The sequence below is a fragment of the Sander lucioperca genome, chromosome 6, assembly GCF_008315115.2.
Source record: "Sander lucioperca isolate FBNREF2018 chromosome 6, SLUC_FBN_1.2, whole genome shotgun sequence".
NCBI classification, from domain to species: Eukaryota; Metazoa; Chordata; class Actinopteri; order Perciformes; family Percidae; genus Sander; species Sander lucioperca.
In genome coordinates this window covers 13942393-13967597 of record NC_050178.1, presented here as the reverse complement: position 1 = coordinate 13967597, position 25205 = coordinate 13942393, and the positions used below count along the sequence as shown (strand labels likewise).

Below are 25205 nucleotides of genomic sequence, written 5' to 3'. Positions count from 1 at the left end.
CATGCAGAGCAGACTGTGATTAGGGGCTTAACTCAGCAGCAGTCCCCCCTCTCCCTCTCTGTGTCTCCATCTTTGGCTCAGCCACTGCCTCTGGGACACACACGCCTCTCTGTGCCAAAGCGCCGCAGCATCTCTTTCTCCAGCTCTTGCAGCTTTTCTTGGCAGTCTGAGTTACAGTGAGTAGAAAGGATGAAGAAAAGGAGGCAAGAAAAAAGAAATCCCAGATTAAAAGAGATGTGGCCGAAGGGGCTGAAGCCATTTCCTACATAAAATAGAGTTCTAAAGCAGCGTAGCATGAACAGTACGCACAGGTCACCTAAGGGAGCTCAACCCACTGCTGGTTGTGTCCTGGCTGTGCAGCCCCGGTCCACTCGGTACGAGCTGGACAGGGCTACTGGGCGAACTCGTTAGGCACCGGAGATAAACCTTATCACAAGTCAGCTGAGTGAGAACAGCGGAGGGCAGACTGACTCCTCTCAATTTATCTCTTTCATTTCTCCCTCTATTTCTCTTCCTCTCTCTCTCTCTCTCTCTCTCTCTCTCTCTCTCTCTCTCACACACACACACACACACACACACACACACACACACACACACACACACACACGCGCACACAGATTCAGACACTATCTTGGTTAATAGACAAACCACATTCTGATGGTCCTTGTTGTTTAAAGAGTCAGTGCACGCTTTGTTTCATTGCCCTCTCTGCCATTTTGAAAGATGAAACGAGCAGGTTTGGCAGATGGCCCAAAGGGGGGGGGGGTGAGATAGTCGGGTTAGGGGATGAATAGGAGATACTATAGTCGAAAGGGTAACAGCTGAACCAGATTTCTCTACAGGATAATCAGCTGTTAAATGGAACACCTATTACTATTTTACCTGCACAAGTAAAATGTCGTGCGTGATGTCATTTTTTCGGCCTTTAACTATTACAGATGAATAGATCAAATATTCAGCTCAGAATTTGACTGAATCTTTGACTCAAATCTTACAGAAACTAAAATTACATACAGAAATTTTAAAAATCACATTCAGACAGTGCTGTTATTTGTAGCCTTTGTGCCTAATAGTCCAGTCAATCTAACTCAAAAAGGGCCCAACCCAGGAGAAACTGCAACAGTTGCTGCATCCAGAGCTTAGCGCCGCCCAAGATGATTGTGATTGGTTTAAAGAAATGCAAACAAGGCAGAGCGTTTTTTCATCCTATCGCAGAATGATAAGCGGGCTTACTCCAGCCTGACATACCGCTGTGCAGATAGGTCTGGCGATGTGAGATTAGTTATTGGGTAACACAGGTAGACTGACATACCGTGTAACCAATCAGTGAACCAGAATGAGCAGCTACGCTGTGAAGAACTGAAAGTGAGTAAGGTTGGTTGACGGCACTTTGTGTGCTGCTCATGTAACATTATTGTGGGGTTAATAATCTACTCGTTCTGAGTACAAATAAAGCTGTATCGGCATCCTTCCGGTGCGCCAGCGCAGTAATGTCACTACCGAAACCAGACGCCACAACTCAGTGCTGAGAAATACAGAGAGTTTTTACCTGGCCGTGATAGGGTAGTAACTACAACTTAATATATGCTGTTCCTCTCTCATCTCCCTGTTTGACTGTATGAACCAGAGTTTCAGCTGTTTCTCTCAGTTCTGCCCTGCAGGCAGTGTTAGTGTGAAGCCTGGTGACCAATAAGGGATGTAATTTATGAAACCAAAAAATCAGCAAGCTGTATTACAAGTGGCATTCAATGGTGTCACTGAATGGCTTAAATTACGTGCCTGTCCCTATCTAGGACACATATTTTCTTGTGCACTGTATTTTTTTTTATATATGCGCATTCAGCAGAGCTTCAATGAAGACGATAGCCTGGTTCCTGTCCTGATCTAAACATTCTCAAAGAGTCGCATGTGCATACTGTATGTGCAGTATTTTATGGTGAGCGTACAGGAATCCCTTGGCTGCATAATGATTCACAAATCTCCTCCAGTAGTAAAGCACCTCTTCCTCTGCAACTCTAAAAGGGTCTTAAAGATCCAAGGCTACAAAGACTTTCGAAATAGTAAAGGGACATGTTTCCAGACTCCGTTTATGAGGCATTAGGCTAGGACAGGGTTGAGGATGGCTGCTATGCTCTTATAATACCTTGGGGGATTTCGTCATGTATGCTTTGAAGTGCGGAATGACAAACTGGAAGAGGGTTTGGGCTGCGTCAGGGTTAGCTTCCTTTCTCTTTTCCTGAGAGGATTAGCTTCTGTGTCTCAGCTCAGAAACCCTCAAAGCCTAGTCACATCTCACGCCTTATACATTCCACTAGTTTTCATAGATCAGATCAGATCAACATTATTATTTATGTATGTAGTTATGTATGGATTTTTTTTCTTTTCCTTTTTGGAGAGGGTCAGAATCGGTCTCAGAATCCATTATACATGCTATAGGTAATTTCTGTCTTTGTCATCCGGTGAAATCACACTGTACCGGGTCACTGGGGTCTGCGTGTGTTTACTGGACCAGCCGGTGCTTTTGGGGGCATGTTGTGCATGTCCCTCTCACTCGCTGTGTCATCCATCTTTCCTGCTGATGGAGTGATAACGGAGCAGCGCTGTGCATTCAGCTAGCCACATGAAAGTGACTGCATGTACAGAAAATGAGCTTGTTGAGCGGAACCCCTGGCAACGGCAATGAATTCATACGTGCGTAGTATTGTCTGGCGAATGACTGATTCACAGGCATAAGGACTTAATGGCTCTTTACAGTCAAGATGAAGGTAAAGGGTTAAATGCACGTGGCTGCGAGTATGTGTGTGTAGCACATCACAGATGCGATACTGTCTTATGAAAAATGGATTAAAAAGGAGAAGGACAGTGTGAAAAGGTGGCCTTTCCCCGATGCAAAGCATTTCTGATGATTTATTTCCTCTCCCCCCTCTAGCCTGCTTTCTTATTCTAATTTCTTTAGCTCAAGCCATCCTGTTGACACCTTATGCAATGCTTCTCCCTCTGTTCTTCTTGAAGGTTGTTTGCTACCTTTTAGAGTAGCAGATATCAGCCACCTCTCTGATTTGTCGAGAATAGATGCCACTGCATGGATTAAAAAGCTCGTTCTAACCACAGCTCCGCCAGGGCAGAGCAGCTCTCTTTCTAACTCTGCAGTAATATCCTTCCTGCAAACAGAAAAACACAAACAGCAGGATGGGAGACTGTTTGCAGAGAGCCTACCGGTCTCTCTCAGACCTGACCGTCATCCAGATCAGTTCTCTTTTTCCTTGTCTCTTGCTGCTTATAAATCTAGGATCATCTACAGTATGCAGGTGTTTCTGTGATTATCAGGGTCACATGAATAATGATGATGACCAACAATGCTGACTGTGCCATGCTCTGTTTCTCTATTTGGCTGTGTTTTGCTTCATCATCATTTTCACAAACGATGCTCAAATCTTGCCAGAATTCCATCAGTGGATACCCATCAGCTACTTAATTTAGGGGACATGTTTAAAGTGTGTTTTCTACTTCCCTTCTATTAAAACCCGCAATGTTCATGAACGAAACGTGAGTTTCTGCATGACGTTTGTCACAATACCATCATTTTAAACTTCAATACAATATACTAGTATAGAACAAACAATACTCAACGCCTCTTCCTATACAATGGCAAAAAAAAGTCCTAGGCAAACAAAATAAGATTTTTCTTTTCTTTTCTTTTTTTTTTAATTGACAACCTGCAAACAGCGCTGGTACAGAAAAAGTCACTCATCACCTACAAAGTTAATAGTAATACATTTACCTTGTAGGCCTACACATTCTTTATGTCATTGTTATTGATTTTACGGCCTCTGTGGTTTCCCCTGTATAAACAAAGGATAAATAAAATAAAACAAGGGCACCACTATGAATAAAGGACAAATACAATAAAACAAGAACATTATTAGTAGAACAAAAACTTAAATGACTGTACTAAACCTTGGATGTTGAAAGGTTTGTTTTACTTAGGCTACTTTAGCTTTTTTTTAACAGTTGACCATCTTGGGCTGCAAATGAAGCCAGAGGCACTAAGGACCCACTCAGATTCACAGCTTGAGGCAGAAATTCACAAATATGTTCAGGCAAACTCTGAAAAGTGTTATTACTTGTGCTTTAAGTGGATCCTCCTCTGCACTTTGGCATTTTGCTGTATACTAGTATACCTTTGGGATGCACCCTGCACTGGCAATAGGTCCTCTCCTTGCTCATCCTTTTTCTCCCCTCGAATACTCAACAGCAGGCTCTTTAAATCAGTCCTGGCTTTCTTCGCCTGTTGCTCAGCAGCTTCCTGTGATGGCTGAGGCTGCTGTGGTCCTCCTTCCTCCTGGGCAATGTCACTGTCTGATCCAGAAGACCTTGTTTGCCTTCTTTTCCCTGCTTGACATAACTGTCCTTGAACCTAGGATGGGGGAAGGTTGCGGTGTTAAGAATATGTTGTAAATATGTTATACCGCTCCCTGCAATCACCTTGTATCTTATCCTTCATCTCCTTGCCACGATGCTGTCACTCTCATGTTTCAGACTAGGGATGCTTATTTAGATTTTTTTTCTCTCTCATCAATAGCCGACTTTTGTTAACTGATTATTAACTGTTAACCGACGAGCAGGCAATGGATGCGAACAGCTGCAGACTTGTATTGGTCGTGCAGCCACGATGTTGCGTGCATTGTCGTGGACACATACAGCTAGGGCTGGTCGATATGGAGAAAATCAAATATCATATTTTTGACCAAATACTTCGATATCGATATTGCAGCGACATTGTAGGCTTGACAGTTGGTGCTTTCACAACATATTTACACAATAGGATTTGTGATGAATAATCAGCAGTAATGTGGATATAATGACTAAGTGGGTAAAGGCAAATAATATAACAGCTAGTAAGTCTGGTAATTTTAGAAAATTACATCACTTTACTGTAATGCAGCTTGTAAAACCAGGAAAAGACGACACTTATGTCATATTACAATATTATGATATCCAAAATCTGAGAGGATATCTAGTCTCATATCACAATATTGATGTAATATTGATATATTACCCAGCCCTAAATACAGCCACTTTCCCAGAACCGTTTGTGTCCGTGCGACCAACACAAGCCCGCCGGCAGCTGTCCACGGAGCGTATATTCGAGCCCGTCAATCTTCCTCTCCTTATTTTTTTAAATATTGATTTATATTCAGATATTTAATGCTCTTCTTCTTCTTTCGATACTATCGAATGTATGATTGATGGAGATCATATCATTTTAAACATTCAATGAAAAAGTATTGATACTTTTGACAAGTGTAGTTTGATTTCCATTGCGTGGTTGGCATTTTAAGTTTTGGAGGATACATTGTATTGCTATTATTTTAATTTATTAAAATAGATGCTCACCAAATATCAAGCATCAAGCTGATGTTTTCAGGACATGAGGCAGGAACCCTAATGTGGCATCTACTACCCAAATGCACAGCTGCGCTCTTTAATATTAAATTCATAGATACTAACACGTTTCCATGTTCTATAAAACTGCTCTGGTGGGTTCTTGCAAAGTGTACTCTGCAGAGATGCTATGAAATTCAGTATAACATATCTCTGGATCAATTTTCATTTGATGAACCGTGCTTGTTGAAATGTACTGTTGATACCTGCACCTACATCAAATCGCGGTGTGCATTTCGGTACCATAGTTCTCTCCACAATAAAAACAGACCACTGCTGCTCATCCTCTGAGTTCAAAGGGGAATATGTGCAGAATATGAGAATGCAGGAGGAAGTGTCGATCTAATTTCTCTGTGTGAAGCTGGATCACAGTAGACCTGTCACTGGAACTCCAGACGCACCGAACCTGTCACTGTCACAAATACAGGGGGCAGTGACAGCACACAAGCTCTGACTGCTTAACACTCCGGATCAAAGAGGACCTCTCACTGAGGTCAGGGCAGAAGTCAAAACTTTGGCATTTGCGTAGAACTCTGAGAGAGTTGTGACAGTTTCACAGTTGCAGTACATCTTGCACTAATGTACCAGGAGTGTACAGAGGTCAGGCGTTCTTCTTTTTAGATCTGGGTCTCTACTCTGCCTGGACTAAGCAGCATCAGCAGTCAACTTTATTGAACTCAAATAATGGATAGAAGCAGGGGTGTTGCTAGACATAAAGCTCTACTGGGGCACAGGCCTCCACAAAAAATTCTGAATGCCTGCTTTGTGTAGGAAATGTGCTACACACTTCCCTTGCCCACTATTACTGCCATTTCTATTCTGCTGCTGAAATTGAAACAACTGGGCTCATTCTGCAATAATAACAATGAACCCAAAATGCAATAACAAACATATACAAAATGCACTTCATGATGCAAGGAAAATATCTCCAAGAGGGAAAGCCATTTGGGACAACATCTTTATAGACACACACACACATATGTGTTCAGAGCTTATTCGATATGTTCAATTTGTCTAGATACTGTACCAGATACTGTACCATTTTAATGGTACAGTATCTGGTACAGACTTTCTAGTGTTCCAAAATAAATGTATTATTATTATTATTTTTATAGTAGATGATGTTACTAGTAACATTGGAGCATAGAGGAGTTATACTATGATGGCTGCCAACAGTACAGCCTTCTTCTCCCTACCACTTATTGGCCAAGACAGCAGTGTGTGTTGAAATGAATAGTGTAAATACCCAAGAGGCTGTGTTAGCATCAGCATGCTAATGTAGTCATGTCATCATAACAACACATGCAACCTGCCTAAGCTTTCAGTTAATTTACTAAACAGCTGGAACAGGGATGGTGAAAAGGATTTGAGGTTTTTAATTTGCTGCTTTAATCACAGGATAAAGGTGTTTTTTTTTAAAACGACTATGTCTGATTTTCCCAGTTAGGGTGTACTAAGGAGATTCAATTACTGCATGTAAGTTGAGATGTTTTATTATAATTTACATGGTAACTACATAGTAGTTATATGCTTTGCGCTACTCACACTGTTGTGCCACACCACACGTACGTCTGGCTTCCATGCATTTCCTTTTCTTTTCATTACTCTCCTTGCCAATAGAGGGTAGTGCACCGCCTTTTTTTATATATATATATATATATATATGAATGGGGAAGACACACCCACTGCTTGACAGCGAGGTCATTTGCAGAAGGCCTGATCTGTTGCTGTGACAGTTAACATACTAATTACAGGGAATCATAGGCACTCTAGCAATGCCTCAGAGTAGAGTCCTCCTTCTCTGGGTTTCTGCTCACTCTGTACTTGTCAAGATAGCATGCAGGAACAAATTATGCACCCAGAAGGGAAATCCTGCAGATCTGCTAAATGTGCTAATTCAGTCACATTCTTCCTCTGTGATTATACATCAATGTGGAGAGGACAATAGGCAAAAACTGCATCAATTCAAAAGGAAAAGGGAAGAAAGCCCTCTTTCCTTTTTGATTTCCTATTGTGCCAAACCAATCCTGTCTGTTGCAGTGCTCTGCTAATTAGTCTTCCTGCTACATGCTTTCAAGACATGGACAACTAACCTTACCACTCTGAATGCTGCTTAATTTATTGTTGTTGGCCAGTGTTGAAAGATTTGAGGACAGGTTGTCTTTTCCTTCTGCTCTCTTTTAAAGTAGGCGCAAATGTGAACTTTTATGTGATTAGAAAGTGTTTTCACTCAGTTTAATTGCTGTATGTTTAAACTAATGAGTTGATCTTTGCTTTTTCAGTTCTGTCATGAAATTGATGATCCGTAGCCTCGAAACCAGACAAATCTGTGAGCTCATGTTTCATTTGCTCTGGCAAATACGTCTGGCTCCCCTCCATTTATTTAATATGGGGCGTGTTTGAGGAGATGTTTGACAAAGGAGCGGCATCATCCTGTAGGTTCGTCCAGTGCAACACCCTAGGCTCACAAAACTCAAATCAAACTGTCAAACTAGGCATTGCTGATCAAATATGAATCCATATTCTTGCCGCTACAGAGCTCTGCGATGCCGCCACAGTGCTCTGCATGGTGCTCCGTCGTATCAGCGGTGTTTGGTGGTTCAGTTACCCGAAAATAGGTGACTTTGAACCGGGTACAGAGCACCGCAAGCTGCCGGTGGTTTCAGTGGACATTACGGTTAAGTTTAGGCCATAAAATGTGAGCGTTATGCGGCGGCGAAAGTTAAGTTTAGGCACCAAAATGACTAGTTAAGTTTAGGAAAAAGATTGTGGTTTGGATTGAAACACTACCTAGGAACACGCATTTCCTGGGTGAAAGTCTTTTGTTTTCCCTGGGAAGCGAACTCCGCTCCCTGGCTTAAAAGTCCTGTATGTTAACGCCCACCCATCCACCCCGACCTGCTCCATACGCGGCCAGCCGTGTTCTTATACAGCAGCAGTCAATGCGGTGCATACAGCAACAACAAAAAAACGCGGAATGCTTCCGAATTACATTGCTTAACTTTCTGTAGCTTTTTGAACGAATGGTTCATGAGAACAGGCTGATTCAATTGCGTCCAGGTGTATTTTGGTCTGCGCTGTCGATATCGCCCCTTTGAAATCAAAAGAGGTTCCAGAATTATACTAATTTGCTAATTAGTCTGCGATACCAGGTTAGTTGATCCATACAAGACGGTTAAATCATGGCTAAAGAAAATATTGTTGATTTGTTCTAAAATCTCAAAATACAGGCTTGAAACAATGGGCCTAAAGTGTGGTGGTTGAACAATCTGATTAGTATTTGTGAAACAGTTGTGCTTTGTGTTTGTCTCATGCCATGCCAAGCAGGCCACCACAGAATTAGGATCCAAGGATTGCAAGGGGCAGATTCAAATTCGGGAGGTGCTCCTTGATGTGCAGAGCTTCCTTGGCAAAAGTAGCTGTAACCACCACATGGCTTGGAGTGAGCTGGCACCAGAGCTCCCTTTGTTCTGCGTTTCCTGCCATCTGATATTAAGGATTATAGAAAGCCTTGTCCACTCTTGTGCCCAGGGTTTCATCTAGTACTCCATGTTGACAAACCGTTGTGTCAGTTTCTGTCTTTGAGGTTGGTAAAGATCGCTCATCCGAAGCTTGTCTGGGCCCTGTGCTGATGTTTCCTGTCTCTGGCAAAATGGAAGTGAAGATGGAGGAAGTGATTGACTACACAGAGAGGTTTTGGCCCGTAGTCCTCTTTTGAACCCATTAATGCAGGGGCAGTACACGGCTTTCATCCAGAGTTGGAACTGCCATGGCCGCAGGAGTCAGCGGTGTGTGTGTGTGTGTGTGTGTGTGTGTGTGTGTGTGTGTGTGTGTGTGTGTGTGTGTGTGTGTGTGTGTGTGTGTGTGCGCGCGTGTGCGTGTGTGTGTGAGACTGAGTGAGAAGAGGGGGCATAGCGACACAGCGAATTTGCATCACATTTGTTGGCCGCGTTGCAATCGTTCAGCTAGAAGCGGTGAAGGACACGAGGAAGAAAATCTCAGTTGAGTCATGAATATGAGTTTGTGATGTCCTACCAATGTCAGGCTGTGGCTCTGAGCAGCGATATGCAAAACCACTCTCCAACTTCATTCCACTTATTGCTGATATGATCTGTGGCATAGCCAGGGGAGACAGGTAATCGTTACTGTACAGACGGTGGTTATTAAATTGAGGGAAATGTCCTGAGCCGGTTTTAATAATAAGCTGATAGCCATATGGTTTTTGCCGCAAGTCCTAACCACCTCTAAAGGACGTGATACAGGGCCTATCAAGAGTTAAAAATCAGGCTGTCTACTCAGCCCTCTCGTGCACATGGTTTAATCTTATTGTCTTCAAATGACTTTGAATATTCTGAACGTAACGTGGGCCTGCAACCACAGCAGGTGGTTGGCCCTTTGATCTTGGCTTGTAGATGCTGGTGGAATTTAAATCGCGGGGTGACATCGAGCTCATGAAATCATAACATGAAAAGCAAGTTCCAACTTTGATCCTGTTGTCCTTTTGTATTAGGTTAATTATGATAGTGTGATGTAGAGGTGCAACGATGAATCGATTAATCGATTAGTTGTCAACTATTAAATTAATCGCTAACTATTTTGATAATCGATTAATCGTTTGAGTCATTTTTTTATAAAAAAAAATAAGATTTCTCTGATTCCAGCTTGTTAAATGTGAATATGTTCTAATTTCTTCTCTCCTTTGTAACAGTAAACTGAATATCTTTGAGTTTTGGACAAAACAAGACATTTGAGGACGTCCTCTTAGGCTTTGGGAAACACTGATCCACATTTTTCACCATGTTTTGACATTTTTATAGATCAAACAACTAATCGATTAATCGAGAAAATAATCGACAGATTAATCGACTATGAAAATAATCGTTAGTTGCAGCCCTAGTGTGATGTATTGGAAAACAGATAATGAGAAAACAATGTTTTGCTGAGATAGTGTGTCCACAAATGTGTGTGTGTGTGTGTGTGTGTGTGTGTGTGTGTGTGTGTGTGTGTGTGTGTGTGTGTGTGTGTGTGTAAGGGCTTATGTACAGTGGCATACTGCCAGAGATGGGGACTCGAGTCTGAGACTCGGACTCGAGTCGCACTTAAGTCGCACAAACAGCTGACTTCAGACTTGACTCGGACTCGACCCAAAAGACTTCAGACTCGAGATTCGAGACTCGTCAACAACATGTTTTCATACAATTATTGCTTTTTAAATCTAAATTTATTCATGTATTTCTATTTTCTTTTATTGGCACATATAAGTTGGAGAAACGTACGACGAGCTGTATGTCCCCTGCATATATTGTCACAGGTAACAAGCTAACCATCGCAAAGTGTTGTGCTAATGCTGAGAACAGGCAAATTGTATCTTTATAGTTAGTAGTTGCTGAGGTCGACATCCATGGTGCACCTGGTAATTTGACGCAGTCATCCTCATTGCTATATATATATTATATATATATATTGCTATATAGTTTTTTTTCACCTGTTTTTCAGTTTTTCCACAGATCTTTAGATTTTTTTCCCAGTTGCACAGATTGATTTTGGGCAACATTCTCCCCATTCTTGATAACTTTTTATTAACAGTATAATTGTCAGTTTTATTGTTGTCATTTTTTGCTTGCTTACCACTTCAGTCAGAATTTCTAGGACTTGAGGAAACAATCTGTAAGAAATTAAGAAATTAAAGGAAGGGTCTTACTTTCTTCCTTCTATGTCTTAGAGTATTGTCCAAATGCACAGTATGGTTATACTGTATTTTGGCTGTTTGAAGGGAATTTTGGTGCAAGATCAAAAATCGGTTACTAAATTAGGGCCAGCTGCAGAATAAGTTTTAGTGCGGGATAGATGTTGAGCATCCATAGCAGACATGCCTGTTAGGCCGGCTACACACTGCCTGCGTGGAATGAGCGTGGAGTTTCTGTTGCGTGTCAGCTGCGTGGATCTTTCGGTCTTTACACACCAGAAACGTGTCTGACGCGGCGCTGCTGCTGCTAGCCTTGTCTGTTTCCCATTGATAAACTGCACTCAAGCAGTAGTATACTTCATGTTAAACATAAATATATACTGATTTGATTACAGCAAAGACAACGACAGCAGTATTGACGGCAAAATAGGCTACAGAATATTTCATTCGTATTGACAGGTGCAATATTTGACATTGTTTTTTATTTTTTTTATTACATTTATATCTGCATTTATGTCAAAATCTAGAGACTTTCAAACATCAACATGTCATTTATTAATATGTATTCGTGTCAAAATGACATATAAACATCTTTTCCTATTTTATTTTGCCTGGAAACGCTTACAACACGCTTGCGTGTCGCGTGAAAAATAGGCGTCGGTTCTATTTCTAGCATGCGCATGTTTTTCCGCGCCTGAGACGTGCGTGTCACGCAGGCAGTGTGTAAGCTCTAACCTTTTGACATGGGAGCCAAAATAAAAATGGACACGCCACGCAGCTGACACGCTCACGCGACGCAGCCAGTGTGTAGTCTGCCTTAGAGTTACACAACATATTTTGACATAAAAGGTCAAATTGAGATGAAGCATGGTTAGCAAACCTGGCGTCATTTTATATATTATGAATAAATCAATGAAGAAATGCCACTTTCCATCAGAGCGTGCCTTCTTGATAACCCGAGCAGCAACTTTGCAGATTGTCTCATGCTAGTAGCTTGTTTAGTGTGCATTACCTGTAGCACTGCCCTGGATGTAAGTAATTTCAAGTTGACTGGCTATTCACTCTGCGACCGGCCTGCCTGTAGCCTACGGCAGTGGGGAGGGAGCACCAGTACCAGTCAATTACCAGTTAATAAACAGTGGAAGTTTTCTATTAGTGCTTGTTAGTGCGTGTAAAAGATTGTTGGTATGTGGAATTGGGGGAAGGCACTGTGACTATGGAATTAGAAAAAAAAAAGAAAAAAAACCTACAGCCATATTTTTTTCCCCCTGGGTCTAATATGCAGTCCCCAGTTCTCTGTACGCATGCCGTTTATGTAGATAATATTTGTTATTTGATTTACAGCAGGCTACACAGTGCAATATATAGTATTTGCAAACTAATTTTTTTTCTTTTGAACAGCGCAGAACTGTGTGCTCAGGAGTTTCACTTAATGCAGTATTTCATAAGTGACTATAGAGAATTCTTTTTAATAAAGAGAATCCATTACATAAGCATGGTGCAGGCCAAACAATGCAATGCTGGCTGCAGTGTGTCTTGTCATTGATAACATTATGGGCCTCTGGTGGATATGATGCATGTACCATTTTTGGATAGCAGTTGTCACAAATGTGATGTTGGTAAATCCCCCACATATTTGGAAGCAGATTTCACAGTGCTTACAGAGGAATATTGCTGTAAGGAAAATAAATCAGTGCACCTGAGTAGCCTTGGGAAGTAAAACAACATTAATTGGATTTGGGGGATGTTACCAATGGGACGCTGCTCTGACAGACTGACAGCCACTAGCATGAATCATTAAAACCCTACGCTGTCATATTAGACAACTAGCAATAACCACATTTGTTGACATACAGAGCCAAAAGGTGGGTGTGTGTAGCTAGGCAGAAGATGTTCACAGTAGACAAAAGACAGCCACAATAAATGGTCCCATCCATTCTATCCTGCCAGAATGGGTGTAATTACACACATTTTACATTTATCTTCCAGTAAAGCAATGGATGCTCCTCTGCTAACCATTGCCACCTGGAACCAGCATATGGGCTGGCGCCCTCTTGGGGTAATGGGTGGGGCAGACTCTCTGTCGACCATTGGGTCATTGGTAACCAGCAGCTGGGAGGCCGCCCTCTCATCACATTAACAAATCTCACTTTAATTAGCTCACCTGTCCGTTTCCTCCCTTTTCCTACCCACGCTCCCCACAGTCCTCCATCAAACCTCCCTCAGCCGGCTTACAGGCTCACCTTCCTCTGCTCCTGCATCCACACCTGGGAATAGCTTCAGCTTCTCAAGTTCACACCTACGCACGCACACACACACACATGCATGCACACACACGCACACACACACACACACACACACACACACACACACACGCACACACACACATGCACAGAGTGCTATAAACAAGACAGGCAATTGACTTGGAGAAAGCTTGGATCGCATTGATTTTTAAATGGTGCCTCAGTAATACCTTATTAGCAGTTGGATCGCCACTGAGATGGTCATTGCTGAAGAGCACATTTCCTTTGTGAAATTAATTTGCACATTCACAGGTTGAAATGATCCGCACAGCCTTTGTTGTTTGGTTCAACCAGACTCCTTCCATTGGCTGTTTAAAGGAGTTCAATAAGTGGACCAGTGGTTTACTGTATTGATCATAGTCACTGTCTGCACTTTAGTGGGAACACAATCTATCTTCGCCTCAGTATCCTCAAGCCCAGTGATACAAAATGTTGCTTTGCGAACAGTCGAAATGTTTCATTCCAAATTAAATACATAGAAAATATGTTTCATGCTAATTATTTCCTGGTTGTGTGTATTTTAAGAACAGTCCTAAACGCAAAGCTGTGCTGTTTAACATTTTTAAGAATAATATGGCTGCCATTAGCAAATAGCTAATTACTAGCAAATAGCTAATTACTTACTACTTAAATTTCCAAAATGAGATCCTCTTCATTTAGTCATTTTACAATAGTAGGCATCCATTTTTTCTTCAAATGGTGGATATGTTATTAAGAAACAAGCCTCTTAATTTACACACCAGCTCTTTCAATGCATATTCCTGCCTTTAAATACCTTATGAATGTGTGATGGGACTGTTCTGATAGAGAGGATAGATCCCACTATTATTGCCAGACTGTCTCTAGAGTGCTAACATATAAAGCAATCTAGGTCTGAGAAGATTGGCCTACAATGCTTGCCAGTCTCAGGTGACTGATAAAATCCACCCGCCATCGAACTACCAGCAGCGTCCGTTGTAGTGCTCCAGTCCCTCTGGTCCACCGCCACTCTCAATTCGCCACTCTCTCTCTCTCTCTCTCTCTCTTTTAACCACAGGGCTGCCATATGGACACTATTAAGGCTGTCACTTAATTACCTATCAAAAAAACATTTCACTACTCTTGACGGTGGGCTAGCAGAAGGGGAGAGGGAGAAAAAAGACAACAGACAGAGGAAAAAGAGCAGGCATATAAAAAGAGTGAAATATGGGAATGAGAAATGGGAAAGTCGGACTGAGAGATTGATAGAGTATAGGAATAGCCTTGCCGTGTAGATGGGGAGAGCAATGATCGGGCCAGTATCCATTTGTTGTTTTGTTTGGTGTTTACAAACACACACAACAAGAGAGAAAAGGGGGAGTGTCCTGGCCAGGAGAGGCGATAAATTACCTGTGATTGATGCTTGCCGCCGCAGAGGACGACAGTTAAAGACGTGCGGTGCTCATCGCTGACCCTCTCTTCCCTCCCTCCCTCCCTCCCTCCTTTGTTTCAAACCCACCAACCCCACCCCAACAACACACAATTAGCTGGTTTGTCTTTCACATGGCCCAGCCTTAGCGGTCATACACCAAAATAATAATCATTTCCTACCAGACGTATCGCTGGTGGGAAGAGCAGCTTTTACCACAGTGGGGTTTGATGCATCAGCCACAGGCTTCACACTGCAAATGTCAGCCTTCATCACTCCATTCCAGGCAAACAAATCTGCTATATGTTAAAGGAATATGGATTTATTTTCCCTTTAAGTAAGATTTCATGTATTGGTAATAACTAGTCTGAAAGCTGCCTTGGCTCAGGAGTTGCATCTTCCGGACCTTTGTGAGCAGACACACACACACATGTTTTCTAAAAGAAGTAAAACTAAAAGTACCAAAACTAGGCATGAAATCAAATCTAATGGTATAAAAATAAGAATTCTGTAGAGAAAGCTAAAACTAGGCCAAAATCCTAATGTTTGCCTCCAATGCAGTACTAACTGAAATATCAAGCTTTTGTTTTAAGTGTTGGTCTTTTGATCTTAGCATTGCTAGTAGAAAGCAATCTAATATTGAACACCTGCAGGTTATATACTAATACGGACATTGAGGACTAGGAAGTCTCTTGTTTGTTCATATCATTGTTTTTGTCTTTTAGCATTCGACACATACAATTGCTATTTAAGACACAGATTGTTCACACTCACAGCTAATGAGATACAAGCTTAAGAAGAGTCCACAGTTATTTAGGATATTCATGTGAACATGCAAGGAAGATGTTTAAAAAGATGTAACGCGCAAGCAGCCACTGCTTCAAAACAGCATTTTATACATTTCCATTTACAGCTTATAATGTGGGTGGAAAGCCATCAACGCTGATTTTAAAATGACAAAGTTATTGTAGATGGCCGTGAGAGGCACTTTATTGTCAGCAGGAAATTTGATTTCACATAAACATCCTTTTTGAGACTACATCGAAAGAACTCAAAACTGCGGTTGCAGTATTGAGCCATGATACCTATTAAATCAATATTCATTTTGTCTCTTGTAGCTTGAAGCTGCCCTCCACAATCGTGTTCACTGTGCATTGTTGGGCTTCTCTGCAGCGAGCACCTCCTTACCTCAAGGCTACTTCTGGGTAAGTAATGTTTCTCACACACACACACACACACACACACACACACACACCACACCATACCATGACCATTTAAATGCCCTTTCTACATTTTCCTTTCATTCATTAAAAAAAACAAATAAAACAATTTATCTCAAGGCGAAGAATGGGACATGCACCATTTTTTCTCTGTAAAATGTCACCGATTAACTGAATAATACAGTACAGTATAAAGTCTTGTGGTAGGTAACTGCTACAGAGTGTTTACATCACAATCCCCGGACTTGTGGGAATTTAGCTGGATCCAGAAAAAGGGGAATTCAGGGGTGAAGAAATGATGCTGCGAATCTGCTATTAATCTTTAAGTTTCAATTTTTGTTCCTCTTCCTTTTTGGAGAAAGATGGCAGTTTGTCAGGTAATCCTCTTTCGACCTAAAAGGTGGCTAAATCCAGTGTAGGTCCTCCTGGACACAGACTGCGGCTCAGACTTTTGCTTTTGTGCTGTTTTAAAGAGGCCTGGATGCTCTCTCAGATGGGGAAAAGGGAGATAGTGGAGCTACACTGTAATACTAGTGTTTAAAGGAGCACAGGCCACTCTGACCTTTAACCTTCTTAGAGCACATACTATTACAGATGACTAAAATGCTTCCGACCCTGTCCTCCCACACCATTTGGAGGGACAAAGGTAGCTAAGTGCTGTGTGCTACACTGGTGAGTAATGACTTGACTGAAGTGTTGCAATGCAAGGTTTCAGTTCCGTCACAACCGCTTGTGTTCATGCAAAATAAACCACTAGACGATGCTTCTGCAGTAATCTGTAGGGATTCACAGATCCGACTTTTTCAGCCCTGATACCAATACCTGGGCTTTGGGTATCTGCCGATACCGAGTACCGATGCGATACCAGTGTTTCATTAATAAGCTGTCTGCCTCACTGTGTGGAAGTGACTGGGATCATTCTTTCATTTGTGAGGCAACATCAGGCTTGACTTAAACATTGCTTTCCTAACTTTGTCAAATGTCCAAATGCAACAAATACATACATACAGTAGATATACATTAACTGAATTGTAATTTATTATTAAAATAATAAATCATGCACTGCAACTTGGTAAAAAAAACTCGTCAAAATTAACAGGAATTACAACTTGAGTGTAAACCTTTCAAATACAGCAACACATTGGTCAAAAAGTTAAACAGGAATTCCAGTATATATTGTATGTAGTATTTAGACACAGAATTTATTTGAATTTAATAGATCGACCCCAATCTAGCTATTTGAGTCAGTATCAGCCAGATATCCGATATCAGTATCAGAACGGTGCATCGCTAGTTATCTGTAGTGATAATGTTCATTCATTTTTGAAGCACAGTAGCAAGGCATACAGCATCAAAGAGTTGAACGTTATTAAGTCAAGACAGTGCAAGTCTTAAAGGTCCAGTGTGTAACGCGTTTAGTTGTTCATTATTAGGGTTGGGTACCGTTTGGATTTTTACGATTCCGATGCCAAACCGGTACTTTTAAAACGATTCCGATTCCTAAACCGATTCTTGAAGAACTGAAAAATGACATCAAAGAAAGGTTCTTTTATGGAGTTTTTTTTTTAAATTGAAAATTATTTAAATTTAACAATATATTAACGTTTTAAAGTACTTAAATATATAATAAGTAAACCTAAGTCACCTAATAATAATAATACTAATGTATACTTTATTAATCCCGCAAGGGGAAATTACAATACCTAAAACATAACTACAATAATTTAACAAATAACAGTTACACTATTAACAAGTAAGAACTAAATAAATGTTGTTGAGTTGGTATGCCAACCAGCTTCAAACTTTAGCAGTTCTTTTGCAGAAAAATGACCATATTTTGCCTTCTCTGGTGAGATACTACACCTCTCCTGACTTATGGCATGTCCTGCACAGGAGAAAACTCTCTCAGGTGGTGTCCAAGAGGCCTGTACACACAGGTATGAGTTTGAAAGGGCAGACAATACCACCAGGCTACAGGGTCTTGTCCTGAACGATAGACTAGCAGAGCGTAATATGTTTACTAGCGATCACGTGCAGTGTGTTAAGTGTTTGCTTCGGCCCAGAACACAGAGATTACACACAGACACAGTAGAGCAGTTTTAAAAGGTTTAATAGAGCTACGGGTACTCAGAGAAACACAGACGATGGTTTCAAAGCCGGGAAGCTCCTGACTGGTCCAAGGTGGAGGCGAGCCGACGTGGAGGGGTCCAGGCAGTTTTAGGACACGAGAGGAGACAGGCTGAGGCGAGATCACTGGTGGGTTCCTGAAGTGAAGACGGAGGCTGGCAGGTGAGACTGGGAGCATGCAGATGCCGTGGAGATTGCAGCAGGGCTGAGCGAAAACTAGAGAGAGACACAGGGTAAGTTTCAGCAGGGAATCAAAAGGCAAAACTAGAATACTTCAGGGCTTAGAGCCAAGTTACCACATGGGTTGTAGTTAACGAACTGGCGCCGACAGGAAGATCAGCCCGGGTTAAATATTGCTGGTGATTGTGGATGATGAGCTGCAGCTGCGAAGATCGGCTGAGCAGGGTTGAAGCGGCCACGCCCCTTGACCTAGATCTCGGACCACGCCTCCAGCACTCCACACAGAAACAAACACAGACAAAACACAAACAGACACACAGGGAAAGGACATCCCAGACAGGACAGAGAGAGCTGCCCGTAACAGGACCCCCCCCTCAACGGACGCCTCCTGGCGTCCCTCTAGGCCTCACTTTGTCTGGGTGAGCGCGATGGAAATCCTTCACCAATTGCGGGTCCAAAATGAAACTCCTGGGGATCCAGGAACGCTCCTCTGGTCCATACCCCTCCCAGTCGACCAAATACTGGAGGCCCCGACCCCGCCGACGAACGTCCAACAGCCTCTGGACGGTGTAGGCTGGATGGTCGTCGATCATGCGAACAGGAGGGGGAGGATCAGCAGGTGGGCACAGGGAACTGGACGAGACCGGTTTCAGTTGTGACACATGGAAGGTGGGATGACATCTCATAGTCCGTGGCAACTTTAGCCGCACAGCAGAGGGATTGATTATGGCATCTATGACGAAAAGGCCCAGAAACCGTGGCGCCAACTTGCGTGACTCGACCCGCAGAGGGATGTTCTTGGAGGATAGCCACACCTGTTGTCCAGGTTGGTACTGGGGGGCTGGGATCCTGTGCCGATCAGCCGAGTTCTTACTCCGCTCCGCGGTCTTAAGCAACGCCTCCCGGGCGTCGCGCCAAACCTGATGACAGCGCCGTAAGTTCTCCTGAACAGAGGGGACAGCCAGATCTTTTTCCTGATCGGGAAACAGCGGAGGTTGATATCCCAGCGACGCCTCGAAGGGGGATAGGCCGGTGGCAGAGGTGGTCAAGGAATTGTGGGCGTACTCGATCCAGGGCAGGTGTTTCGCCCATGAGGACGGATGCTGAGCCGCCACGCATCGAAGAGATGCCTCCAGATCCTGGTTGGCTCTCTCAGTCTGGCCGTTCGTTTGAGGATGGAAACCTGAGGAGAGACTTACAGAAGCACCGAGAGCAGAACAAAAGTCTTTCCAGACTTGTGAAATAAACTGTGGGCCTCTGTCAGAAACAATGTCTACAGCTATTCCATGGGGACGGAATACATGTAAGACCAAGAGGTCCGCTGCCTCACTGGCAGTCGGTAATTTCGGTAATGCTACATAGTGAACAGATTTAGAGAATCTGTCCACAATGGTGAGTATTGTATCATTACCTTCGGATACTGGGAGACCGGTGACAAAGTCCAGGGCGATGTGGGACCAGGGACGACTTGGGACCGGCAGGGGCTGCAGTAACCCCGAGGGAGACTGGTGGGAGACTTTTCCTCGGGCGCAAATGGAGCATGCTGCCACATAAGCCCGGACGTCTGCTTCAGCCGACGGCCACCAAAAATGCCTTTTGAGCAACGTTAGCGTGCGTTGCATTCCTGGATGGCAGGCGAAACGGGACGAATGGACCCACTGCAGCACATCAGGACGCACCGCTGCAGGGACATATAGCCGGCCAGGTGGTCCATCTGCTGGTCCAGGGTCAGATTCCTGGGTTGACCTGATGCGGGATTCGATCTCCCAGCGGACCGTGGCCAAAACGCAGGTAGACGGCAGGATGGGGTCAGGCTCACCGGACTCTTTAGAGACAGAAAACTGGCGGGACAGAGCATCAGGCTTTACATTGCGTGAGCCAGGACGGTAAGTAAGGGTAAAGTTGAACCTACTGAAGAAGATGGCCCATCTGGCTTGGCGGGAGTTAAGTCTCTTGGCTGACTGGATAAACGCCAGGTTTTTGTGGTCGGTCCACACCACAAACGGCTGCTCAGCTCCGTCCAGCCAATGTCTCCATTCCTCTAAAGCCAATTTCACGGCCAGCAGCTCACGGTTCCCCACATCATAGTGTCTCTCCGCCGGAGACAACTTCTTAGAGAAAAAGGCGCACGGATGGAGCTTTTGGTCCGAGGGGGAGCGCTGTGAGAGGACAGCTCCAACACCTGAATCCGACGCATCCACTTCAACAATAAAAGGTAGAGATGTGTCTGGGTGAATGAGCACTGGGGAGGTGGAAAACAGCTTCTTCAGGGTACTCATGGCTTGGTCTGCTTCAGGGGACCACACGAATGGGACTTTAGGGAAAGTGAGTTTGGTGAGGGGCGCTACAACTCGGCTAAAACCTTGGATAAACCTCCTGTAAAAATTAACGAACCCCAGGAAACGTTGTAATTGTTTGCGAGTCTGAGGTATGGGCCATTCAGTTACTGCTTTTATTTTTTCAGGATCAGCGGATACCTATCCCCTTGAAATAATGAAACCCAGGAATGGCACTGACTCACGGTGGAATTCACATTTTTCTGCTTTTACAAAAAGCTTGTTCTCCAGGAGGCGTTTAAGGACTTGTCGGACATGAGAGATATGTTCCTTAAGGGACTTGGAAAAAAATCAAAATGTCATCCAGGTAGACGAACACAAACCGATTCAACATGTCTCTCAAAACATCATTTACCATTGACTGGAATACTGCTGGTGCATTAGTTAATCCAAAGGGCATTACCAGGTATTCAAAGTGTCCGAGCGGTGTATTAAAAGCCGTTTTCCACTCATCCCCTTGCCGGATCCTGACGAGGTGGTAAGCATTGCGGAGGTCCAGTTTCGAAAAGACCGTGGCTCCCTGAAGGGGTTCAAAAGCAGAGTTTATGAGTGGCAATGGGTATTTATTCTTCACAGTGATATTGTTCAATCCGCGGAAATCAATACAGGGGCGTAATGTTTTGTCCTTTTTGTCCACAAAGAAGAAACCCACAGGAGACGTGGAGGGGCGAATGATACCTGCAGCCAGTGAATCTCCAATATACTTCTCCATCGCCTCTCTTTCGGGCCTGGACAGGTTGTAGAGTCGGCTTGAAGGCAAGGGGGCTCCTGGAAACAACTCAATAGCGCAATCATAGGGTCTGTGGGGAGGCAATGACAAGGCTCTTTCCTTGCTAAAAACTTCAGCTAAGTCCAGATATTCTTTGGGCACCCCGGACACGTCAGGCGGTTTTACAGGAGCAGTGGGGGTTTCAATTTTGGGAGGAATAGCTGAACCGAGACACATGGAATGACAGAAACCACTCCAGCTGTTTATTGTCTTGTGTTGCCAGTCAATTTGAGGATTGTGTAAACTGAGCCAGGGAAAACCGAGAATGAGAGGAGAGAATGATGCTGCCACAACCTTGAAGACTATCTCCTCACTATGGTTACCGGAAAGGACGAGGGTGACTGGGACTGTTTGCTGAGTTACCTTAGCTAGTAATTGGCGGTCAATAGTAGCCACATTGATGGGAGCTGGAAGCGATACGAGGGGAATGTTAGCTTGTTTAACCAGGTTCGAATCAATGAAATTGTCCTCTGCCCCCGAATCAATAAGGGCTGATAGTGGTAATGAGAGTGAACCAAATTGGAGGGTTGCAGGGAGAGATAAGCGAGGAGATGTGGGATCAATTTCTGGGACAGGGCTCGCTAGTGTTCCCACTCTCACTAACGAGCCTCTTCTTTTGGGCGTACTGGACAACTAGCGAGGAAGTGGGAGGAATTACCACAGTACAGGCACTCACCTGCCTGTCGGCGGCGCCAGCGTTCAGTTGGGGGTAACCGAGCCCGACCCAATTGCATGGGTTCCTCCACATTCCTCGTGGCGGGGACTGGTGCAGCCGAGAGCTCTCGACGGGGAGTTGAGGAACAGGACCTAGATGCCTTGGATGTCCGAGCCGGAACATGTGTGGGTCCGTTCTCCTCCCGTTTCCTCTCCCGGAGCCTGTTGTCGATTTTAATGGCTAGAGAAACGAGACTGTGCAGGTTACTGGGTTCATCGCGAAGAGCAAGCTTATCTTTAATTAAAGGGTTCAAACCGTGCACAAACACTCCCTGCAGTGCTTCCTCGTTCCACTTAGAGTCAGCTGCTAATGTCCAAAAATCTATGGAGTACTCCGCCACACTCTCAGTACCCTGGCTGAGCGCCAACAGTCTTTTGGAAGCATTGCCAACATAATCAGGATGGTCAAAAACGGTGGTTAACCGTGCGGAAAAATCAGAAAAAGTTAGACTGGTGAGATGTTGATTCGAACACATAGCCTCTGCCCAAACTAGAGCCTTTCCCCTTAGTAACCCCAGTGCGTAATGTACCTTGGATGATTCCGAGGCAAACGACAACGGCTTCTGCTGGAAGATGAGTCCGCATTGGAGCAGGAATCCTCTGCATTTGTTCAGTTCCCCAGAAAATGGCTCCGGTGGTGTCACAGGGGGTTCCCGGGTGAATGAAGCGGAGTCCATGGCAGAGGAAGCAGACTGAGAGGAAGGAGTGGGGAGAGGTGAAAAACTGGGTGCACTGGGAAGAGACAGAGTGGCAATTTGAGTTGATAGCTGAGTCACTTGATTGCACAATTGCTGATTAGTCTCGAGTAATTTGTGTATTAATTGGTCGTGCTGCCCTAGCAAAGCTCCTTGGTTTTTAATGGCACGAAAAATGCCGTCTTCGTCTGTTGCATGTGAAATCTCTGCAGGGTCCATGGCCAGTTCGTTCTGTTAAGTGTTTGCTTCGGCCCAGAACGCAGAGATTACACACAGACACAGTAGAGCAGTTTTAAAAGGTTTAATAGAGCTACGGGTACTCAGAGAAACACAGACGATGGTTTCAAAGCCGGGAAGCTCCTGACTGGTCCAAGGTGGAGGCGAGCCGACGTGGAGGGGTCCAGGCAGTTTCAGGACACGAGAGGAGACAGGCTGAGGCGAGATCACTGGTGGGTTCCTGAAGTGAAGACGGAGGCTGGCAGGTGAGACTGGGAGCATGCAGATGCCGTGGAGATTGCAGCAGGGCTGAGCGAAAACTAGAGAGAGACACAGGGTAAGTTTCAGCAGGGAATCAAAAGGCAAAACTAGAATACTTCAGGGCTTAGAGCCAAGATACCACATGGGTTGTAGTTAACGAACTGGCGCCGACAGGAAGATCAGCCCGGGTTAAATATTGCTGGTGATTGTGGATGATGAGCTGCAGCTGCGAAGATCGGCTGAGCAGGGTTGAAGCGGCCACGCCCCTTGACCTAGATCTCGGACCACGCCTCCAGCACTCCACACAGAAACAAACACAGACAAAACACAAACACAAACAGACACACAGGGAAAGGACATCCCAGACAGGACAGAGAGAGAGCTGCCCGTAACACAGTGAATGGTTAATATGCCTTTACATCCGTTTTGGTGAGCCCAGAGGGAAAATATGCCATTTAAAAAGTAGCCTACATTTACGATAGCTAGCTAACGGTAGACTACAGAGAAAGTGTGATATTTTTATGTCCGTTTCGGAGCGTGTACAAAAAGCCATCTATCAGCTGTGATTGTAGAGTGCACGTCGGGGGAATAGCGCGGACACGAGCTTCACACCGCGAGTCGCGAGCGGGCACGTGCGCCACTCGGCGTAAAAGGGAGAAAGAAAAAAGAGTCTGCCGCTGTCTGGAGCGACAGAGGGAAAATATTTCAGTCGGAACCGAAATTTGCGTTCTAATCCGGTCCGAATACTACCGTTTGCGTAGGAACCGGTTCCATAGTACCCAACCCTATTCATTATCAAAATCTGTGTTGCCCGTTCACAAACTTTTCCTTTTTCATGAATATTTACCACCACCATCAATTCCAAGTATTCCTTTTGGCTTGAAATTTTACATCTGCATTCGCATGAACTGGGGTAGACGCTCCATATTCATGCGCCATCTTAAAATACGTTATCCGGTAAGAGACATACAGTACATACTGCTCCACCTTTCGCCATTTCGCTGTCACATGATAAACTCACAGGTGCTGCTAATGCTGCTAATGCTGCTAATGGGGATCGTCGCTTCCCGGCCCTAGCAAGTTTGAAGAAGGAAACATGGAGGACCACACGTATTCAAAATCCCAATTTCAGGAACAGGAGTCTTCTTCTTCGCCCAGAAAAAGAAAAAGGATATTGAAAAGAGCAAGAGACCGGCTTTTTGAAGCGTGAAGGCTACCGTAGCTGTAATACGTACTTTGAACTGTGTGGCGCGAGAGCGTTGATTGCGATATATGATCTCAAGGCTAGATGGGAGAAATTCCTACACATTGGACCTTTAAGTAAAGTCATATGTCTGCTCAATAAATTGCAAGTTTCCATTTTTCCGGTCTCTGAATGCTGACTATTAAAATGGCATAAACATTTTCCTTTCAAAGCTGTGTTAGTGTTTTACACATAGCTCGGACAAAGTCCCTTAAATGAATAGGCCTAATAACCAATTATGTAATGTGTGTGACCAACTGATGCCTACATGTCACCGTCAAAACTTAATTTTTTATTTGGCACTTGAAAGTTTTCAATTTCAACACAATTTCCACGTTTTTTTTTGACATGCCCAATTTGAGTCCAAGCTCCCCATGCCATTAGTCTTTTCTTAAGTAAGTAATGTTCCCTTAAAAAGAAGAAATAGTATTTACCTGAATTTATCAAAAGGTGTATGACATGTTTGTGGTTTAACTGAGATGGAGCATTGCTCAGTAAACAATGAAAATGCACCTCTTGATTGAGTTATAATTGCATTTTTGTATTTGGAGGCAGTCACATTTCATATGAATGAATACAAGTTAGTACACTTATTGCATTTCAATAATTGGAAACTGTAGGAC

The 25205-nt window shown here is 43.7% G+C and overlaps 1 protein-coding gene across 4 annotated transcripts in view; it reads left to right on the top strand.

The window, feature by feature from the left end:
- Positions 1-25205, top strand: part of arhgef10la (Rho guanine nucleotide exchange factor (GEF) 10-like a) — a 135951-nt gene that overhangs the window by 84725 nt on the left and 26021 nt on the right. For all 4 annotated transcript variants that reach the window (XM_036001935.1, XM_031302032.2, XM_031302033.2 and 1 more), the window contains one exon: positions 15940-16026. In XM_036001935.1, the coding sequence (XP_035857828.1) occupies positions 15940-16026 (87 nt within the window). The remainder of the gene's footprint in view (positions 1-15939; positions 16027-25205) is intronic.